Source organism: Triticum aestivum, chromosome 7D (assembly GCF_018294505.1).
Source record: "Triticum aestivum cultivar Chinese Spring chromosome 7D, IWGSC CS RefSeq v2.1, whole genome shotgun sequence".
Taxonomy (NCBI): Eukaryota; Viridiplantae; Streptophyta; class Magnoliopsida; order Poales; family Poaceae; genus Triticum; species Triticum aestivum.
In genome coordinates, this window is record NC_057814.1 from 29,277,054 (window position 1) to 29,285,531 (window position 8,478).

General features: G+C 47.2%; 1 protein-coding gene across 1 annotated transcript; it reads right to left on the reverse strand.

Annotated features, from left to right (window-relative positions):
• Positions 1 to 449: 449 nt before the first annotated feature.
• Positions 450 to 1,836, reverse strand: LOC123168955 (BTB/POZ and MATH domain-containing protein 3-like). Its single transcript, XM_044586816.1, has one exon. It carries the CDS (start codon positions 1,760 to 1,762, stop codon positions 599 to 601), a length of 1,164 nt encoding a protein of 387 aa, XP_044442751.1. The 5' UTR covers positions 1,763 to 1,836; the 3' UTR covers positions 450 to 598.
• Positions 1,837 to 8,478: the final 6,642 nt, after the last annotated feature.

The window sequence follows — 8,478 nt, forward strand, 5'->3', positions numbered from 1 at the left end:
TCTCAGATCGAACAAAACATTCCCTGGAGCGATCGCCTGGGAACGAGCCCCAAACAACGAATAGGTTGCGCCCTAATACTGCTGGCCCATCAGGTCGAAACAAAAAAAAATGCCACGCAGTTTGTGCTGTGCTGCATTATAAAAAGATCCCAAAACCCAAAGTAAGGTGCCATTAGAACTTAAAAACTTGACAAAACTTATGTTTTAAGGTTTGTCGGTGCAAGAAAACTTAGCAAAATTGTGTTACAACTTAAGTTTGCCATTTGTTTCATATAAAAGAAGCATGGGAAAAAAATAATTTGAAAACAAAAAGTGTGAAAGACTCTGATGGATTTTTTTGGCAATGTGATGAAAATGTCAATGGTGTGGAAAATTATTTACCATGCTCTATTCAACAAATTTTCCATGTTTGAAGTCAAACTTCTTAAATTTGCATCTCATGTCTGAAATAATCTCCGAAAACAAGCTATGTTATATCTCCGAAAGACAATAAATCTCTTGTTTGATCACCGCAAATCATGAATCTATGTGTGTATTTTGAATTCCTAACCTGGTTCCTCAAAAAATAAAAAGATAATAAAATTCCTAATGTCTCTGCTCACTTTGTACGATTGGAGTAACTATCTATCTGGCTGCTGGTACTAATCTGCTGCTCATGTGTCAGCATGTTCTTCACGAGGAGCTCCAGCAGGGCGGAGGGGCAGCCCGTCTTGAGCTGCTCGAAACCGTCAGACGCCATGACGGCCTTCAGGTTACCGGGAGAAGAGAGGAATTGCATGCACGCCTCCCTCAACGCCGGGCAGCGGTGCCGCTCCGCCAGCGCCAGGGTAGCGGCTACAGATCTCGTGTCGATGATCTTGCACAGCGCCTCCTCGCAGACGAGCTTCAGCTTCTCCAGCTCATACCTATCCGCCGCGGCAAGGAGCCCCTCCACCACCGCCACCTCGATCTGCTGAGGCGGCGAGTCCGTGTAGATGAACTGGAGCAGCTCCTTGCAGACCTCGGCGTCCATGCCATCGACGCGTAGCTCAGCAATGTTCTCGCCGGTTGTGGAGGCGTGGGCAAGATCCGCCTTGAAGACCGGGGATCGGGCCTCCAGCACCCACCGGTGCGCCGGGATCGTCTGCCCGTCGCCGAGGTGGATCATCAAGTCCGCCGCCCGCGTGTTCCAGAGTGCCTCCGCGAGTGCTACGCCGCGCAAGTCGAACGGTGGCGAATGCGGCGGCGCCGACTTGTGCCCGTCCACTGCCGCAGCCTCATCGGTGTAGTCGTCGGCGCGCAGCCCGAGATCGATGGTCACGTCGCAGAGTACGGACAAGCAGTCGTCCTTGAGGTGTTTCTCCTTGTCCAGGTCCTCATGTTTCATGAATTTGTTCCAGCCCCAACCGCCGCCCGTGAAGCAGCGTTCTTTTCCTGTTTCAGTGTACGACGGCTTCCAGGCCTTGTCGAGTACGCTTATCTTGAACTTTGTCATGGCATCGCCCGTCTTGCCGTGGCTGCCATGATTCAGAAAGAGGGAGATATGACCCTCGGCCTTCTCAGTCTCGCCGTTCGGGTAGCACTTGATACGCCAGTCGTGGCCGCCGACGCGGAACGGGCTTGACAGGACGGCGGTGCCGTTGGCCACCTTCTCCCTGACTTTCGTGAACTCGTGGATCGTGAAGACGTGGGAGCCCGTCGCCTGCCTCGCGCGGAGGGAAGAGGCGGTGATCTGCTGCCGCCCGGCGCCGCGCATGGCGGACAAGAGAGCGGACGTTGACATGACAAAAGAGACGATCGCCTAAGAAGTTGGTTTGTACCGGCGGCGACTTAAATCGGCATGCGCGTGTCTTATCTGGCAACCTCTACGGCTGCAATCTATTAGCACATTTTGTTTCCTAATATAAGAGTCTCAACAAACTAATTATTTCCGCGAGACAGATTTTCCCTTCAAACGCATATTTATCTTTATTTTGAGAAGATTGATGGGATGGAGATAAATGACTCAAATGCAATTTCCCAGCTATACTCCCTCCGGTCTTTTTTACACCACATATAAGATTTGTTTGAAGTCAAATTTCACAAAGTTTGACCAGTTTTATAGAAAAAAATATCAACATTCACTATAGCAAATCAATATCATTAGATGCGTCATGAATTTAATTTTCATATTGTATAATTTTAGTATTGGTGATGTTGATATTTATTATATAATAACTATGGTCAAATTTACAAAGTATGACTTCAAGCAAATCTTATATGCGGGGTAAAAATTACCGAAAAAGTATGATATATGTATTCATAAAACTTTTTGACCCGGATATCTCGGGAACGTTCGATGTGGGCTCACAGATCGAACAAAACATTCCCTGGGAACGATTCCCGAACAACGATCAGGTTGCGCCCTAATACTGCTGGCCCATCAGGTCGAAACAAGAAAAATGTCACACAGTTTGTGCTGTGCTGCATTATAAAAAAAAAATCCCAAAACCCAAAGTAAGCTGCCATCAGAACTTAAAAACATAACAAAAATATGTTTTAGGGCATGTCGGTGCAAGAAAACTCAGCAAAAATGTGTTTTAACTGAAGTTTGCCATTAGTTTCATATAAAAGAAACATGGCAACAAAAAAGAAATTTGAAAACAAAAAATGTCAAAGACTAATGGAGTTCTTTTTTGCAAATGTGATGAAAATGTCAATGGTGTGCAAAATTATTTACCATGCTCTATTCAACAAATTTTCCATGTTTTGAAAATAGTTTACAAAAAAATAGAATTTATGCTGGTGTGCGATACTAGTTTCCATGGTGGTGTAGACATGAAGGTTAAAACAACAAGTTTACCATGGCTGAAATAATAAATTTGCCCACTGTTAAAGGTTCAACAAGCTCCAAGCTTAAGACACACATGCACATTAAAACAAAAGCTCTGTTATCTCCTAATAAAGAGAATAAATCTCTTGACTGATCACTTCCTCCCAAGTTCCAGTAATGTATATATCTAGTATATGAGTATTATAAATTCCTAATCTCTCTACTCACTTTGTCTCATGATTGGCGTAACTAAATAGCTGGCTGCTGGTACTAATTGGTGGTTGCTCATGATGCGTTGGCATGTTCTTCACGAGGAGCTCCAGCAGGGCGGAGGGGCAACCCGTCTTGAGCTGCTCGAAACCGTCAGACGCAGGGGCGGACCTACGTTCACGCAGCCGGTGTCACAGGACACCGCGTAGAAATTGCACTTACGTGTATACTACTTCGTATTTGAGGCTTGGACACCGGTTGGAGCGAGCTCAGGCGGCCCATCTAGTTGAAGGCCCATCCGGTTGTCGATCGTCTCGAGGGAGCAAAGAAAACAAGATAGCGATCCATTGGATCCTACCGCTCACATACGTGCGTATCCTGCGCCAGTTCGGTTGGTGCCTGCTCGCCTCCTTCCGTCGCGCCGCCGCCCCTCGCCCCCTGAGCAATCGCCACTCATCAGTCGCCCTCCCCTGCGCTCGTCCGCTGGCGGCTGCAGATCGCTAAATAATAAAGGAAATAGTATGGCTCTCGGTAAGGTCGCCAATTTCTCTGAAACATATGTACATATCCCAATTTTCTCTAATTCTTTACCTAGATTGTATGGCTGGTGTTTTCAAATTCAAGGGTATTACAACAGAGATATGAATTCTGTGATTTGATTAATTTTCCTTAGTGATTCACATCTATTTGGAACCTTGGATTATTTGTCGACTGCGCGGCAGCATTAAGACACGGTGTCAAGTAAGCTTAACTTCACAACCATACGGTTCGATCAGCATGCTTTATTTGTTGTTTCTGTCTACAAACACAAATAGTGTAACTCCTTATGCACTTGTGATAACATAATAATCAGCGAATTACCAGGGAATTCATGTTGCCTGATCATATTTGTTCCTATTGTTTGGAGATCTTATGTTTTATTGTTTAATTTTAGACAATCAACAAGAATTTCAAGGGAACACTTCATATTGATAATTATTTTTTACTATTGGACATTTTAAGCTATTGAGTGGATTACTTTTGTGTATATTATTGGTTAGTATCCATCATTTATGGCGTACACCTGGACCCCGGGAAGTTTTTGTTCTAGGTCCGCCCCTGGTCAGACGCCATGACGGCCTTCAGTTTATCAGGAGAAGAGAGGAACTGCATGCACGCCTCCTTCAGAGCCGGGCAGCGGTGCCGCTCCGCCCGAGACAGGGCCGCGGCCACAGAGCTCGCGTCGATCTTCTTGCAGAGCGCATCCTCGCAGGCGAGCTTCAGCTTCTCCAGCGCATACCTGTCTACCGCCACGAGGAGACGTTCTGCCATCATCGTTGCTGCATCGAATTCTGGAGGAGGTGAGTCGGTGTAGATGAACCTGAGCAGCGCCTTGCACACGTCGGCGTCCATGCCATCGACGCGTAGTTCAGCAATGTTCTCGCCGGTTGACGAGGCGAGGGCGAGATCCGCCTTAAATACGGGGGATCGGGCCTCCAGCACCCACCGGTGTGCTGCGACCATCTGTCCGTCGTCGCCGACGTGGATCATCACGTCCGCCACCTGCTTGTTCCAGATGGCCTCCGGGAGCGCGAAGCCGTGCAAGTCGAACGGGGGCGACGCCGACTTGAGCTGCTCCGCCGTGGCAACCTCACCTGTGTAGTCATCGGTGTGCAGCCCGAGGTCGACCAGATCATATGGCTACTAGCGAATTCAACGGGGCTGGTAGATAGATACTCTTTTGATAAGAAAACCCACGTATTGCGACAGATCAGACCAGACCAGATCGATCAGAGGGAAGGTCATGACTTGGGCTACAATTAATTGGCAGACATTTTTTTCTACACGTTCAAAAAAGGTCTTCACCAGAAAAGATATAGTTTTTTTTCTTGCAACACCTGTTTATAATGTGCATGAAAATATTTTATCCCTAGAATATTGGTTGATCCGAGATGTGGTTCCTAAATCCTTATATCACACATATGGACTGGAATCTCCCATGCTCTCGCTCCGTGGGATAGAGGGATATGGCTGAAATTAAAACTTCGAAATTTATACAACCTCCGTCCGGAATTTATTGTCACTGAAACGATTGAATCTAGACACGTTTCGACGGTTAATTCCGGACGAAGGAAGTACGAGCTAATAAGAGTTAAGACGGTAGTTCATGACTTGGCTTGACTTAGTTAGACTCATTGGCTAACCAGTTGAGTTGAGTTTTAATCTGAACTCGTTAACTAAACGAGTTTAACAAACCAGGCTAACAAGTTAGTGATCTAAAACATCTTATATTTGACTACAGAGGGAGTCCTTGTTAACCTCATTAATTAGATGGGACATGAGCTATGGATCAATGTCGTTGTTATTCGCTGTTTTTTTTTTGAAGGTGTGACACACTTTATTAAACTCAAATGATGGTTACATCTCTAACCAAATCAGCTAGAAGAAACTCAGGCGGATCACCGTCCCAATAGACTACAGAGTTTGAATCAAAAGACTTCCTAGCTAAAGTGTGTGCCACTGTGTTTGCATCCCTTGGACAATGAGTAAAATGAACATCACCAATTCAGCAAGTACTGCCGAGTATGGGCCTCCAATCTCTGATAGACCATTACACGCTTGTATAATTTCTGGACAGTCTGATTCAAAGGTGATTGTAGAGCAGCCTAACTGGTGTACCATAATTTCCATCCCCTTCTTCATCGCGAAGAGCTCGGCAGTTGGGGCGTCGAGGACATGGTTGGACCTTTTGGTGTAAAATTGTTAACTCTTATGATTTGTGAGAAATAATAAGTTGCCAAATAAATTTTTCTAGATTAATTTATATATAATACATATACTTTGTTCTTCACGTCTATAACGAGTTAAACGAGTCGGGCCAATTGAATCTGCGCTCGTTATTTTAACAAGCCGAGCCGACCGACTCGTTATCTTAACGAGCTCTAACCGCTGGAGCAGAGCTACACATGGGGGAAGCATAGAACTCCCTTTAACTTTGCATGCGTCTTTTGCAGGTTTTATTCCGAGCTACGGCGCTGCTCCGTATGTGGTCCTTACTCACTCCGATGGAGGCCAGGGAGCGTTTGCTTACTGGATCTGTCCGGTGGGAGATGGTAGCGTGGGATATCTTCAACCGGTTTGGATGGCGGTCATGTAATAGGATAGGCGATTAGTTTACCTATCTTTGTTTTGCCAGCCGGTTGTGGCTCTATGGCTTTTTTTGCGGCGTTGAGGCTCTTTGTGAGTTCGCCTTTATTTTGTTTTGTTTCCAGACTTTAAGATCTTGTTGAACCTTTTTACTTATTTATTAATGTGGCCGTATGCATCGTTCTGATGCAGAGGCCGGGGAGTCCCCCCTTTTCGAAAAAAAAAATGCGTAGAACGGACAATTTTATTTACAAACTCAAAACTTCAAATTTCTTAGTTAAGCCGTGTAATTGATTCATGACACATCTATATTATCGGCTTTATTTCTACAGGACCTTTAAATGTAGAATCCATATTGGTGCGTTTTGAAGACATTTTTTTATTTACTTCATACTTACCATGGGTGATTTATGATGTTGCTGCTACTGTACTGGTTGGTGATTTTCAAAACTGGACTATCTATGTTTGTCCATAACCTCAAACAAGATTTCCTTCCTAACAGTAGGCAAGTTCTTTATCATTCCCAGGGCGTTCCCACATTGCTCAGGCACTGTGGAAATGGGAGAGGGATACAGGAGGTCTCCGCGCTCCTGATCTCTTGGTCGAGCACTGAACAGCGCTCCGGCGCAGGAACGCGCGGTCGCTCCCGCTCACATGATTCACTAATCTGCCACATCTGCAGATGTCATCCTGAAGCTGCAAATCGTGTACCAAAAGATTTCCGGGCGAGAAACGACCAGCTAATGTGCCAACCTCCTTGCCCGGTCAAATCGTCAACAAGTAGGATTGGTAGAAAGGAACCGTCGCTTCATTGGAATTTAGATAGAGGTTTGAAACATTGGGTAGTCTACACGATTCGAGCAGGAGATGCCCCAAGAACTCAACATGAATGCTATATAGGTTAGTGCCAGAGCAGCTAAAGAAGAGCCATACATACCAGTCTGAAGATGTTACCAAATCCAGAGAGTGGTGGACTGCATGTACGTAAATCAATCCATAGAGTGATCGTTGCGACGTATCTGACAGAAACAATGGAATGCTTCATTAGCAACGGAAATGTATACAGACAACAAACTCTGAAGAAACTGTGCCGCTGTGGAAAACGATGTGGTTGTGCAAGTGCCCTTGTCTTATCAGAATCAGCTTAAAGAGTCTCATCAAATACTTGACAGATGTTATTGCTACACTGGTGCACTAGTACAGATGCAGTTTCAATTTACTTTCTGAAGATGTGAGTCATACTGAAGAACATAGACGAAAAAGGGTTACCCCCACTTCATATTATAAAGCAACAACCACAACATCGATCAACAGATCCAAGTTCGAAAGGAAAACAAACAAACAAGGAGATACAAAAAATAGCAAAGGTACAAGATACCGAAAGAGCCACTAACAAACTTCGAATGCCCAAGCGAGGCTTGAGCATCGAGGCTCTCGGCGAACAAGATCCTGCATACGACGTGACAAGGACGAGGGAGTAGCCCCCCGCTGGAGGAAGACCGTGCTCCATCAACTCCATAGGCCAACCATAGTTGATCCATCATCCGACTCTGCCGCCAAAGAAGGCACCCCTGCCTTCGCATCCTGGATCGCAGGACGCCACAACATCGGCAAGCAAAGCCACTCACCATCGAGCGGAAAGAACAGGACCAATGGGTTGCCGTGGAGAGAATGAGAGGACAGCTACCTACGGTGCGATGCCTCGCCCAAAACATCGTCACGGGCCTTAGCACAGATCACATCCACCGCAAGCAACCAAGCGGGAGCCCCCACTGAAGGTATTCGGTAGTCCACCCCCATCACCGCATCCCCGACCACCATGCCACATTCCAAAGGTGGCGTCTTCAAGAAGACTAACGACGCCAGAGGGCCGTCGCCACCCAATGCATGGATTTGGGGTTTTCACCCGGAACATGGAGGAAGGGGGCAATGGAGGATCGCGATGCAGCCTTCAGGAAGGGGAACGACGCCCAAAGCGCCACCGACATTGCAGCCGCAACAGTCGGCCAAGGGTTTCCCCCAATCCAAAGACACCAGCCCCCTACCCTCACCCAGCCACCAGATCCTGCGAGCCAGAGGATGCCGGTAGCGTGGGTTGGCGAGGCAAGAAGGAGCACGAGGGGGGACCACCAGACTCTAGATCCGCTCTGAGGACCGCGGGGGAGTCTAGGGAGCAAGCTCCACGCCCACTGCCAACCCGCCGCCAGGCCGGCGTCCTTCCGCATCCACCCCTGCCACCCGCTGCAGGGGAACCGTCCAGGCGCATCCGCGCAAAAATGAACACCACCGAGCCCAATGTGCCGCCGCCAGGTACCGACCCCGCCCCCGCCGCCCCCTGCCACGCCCTCGGC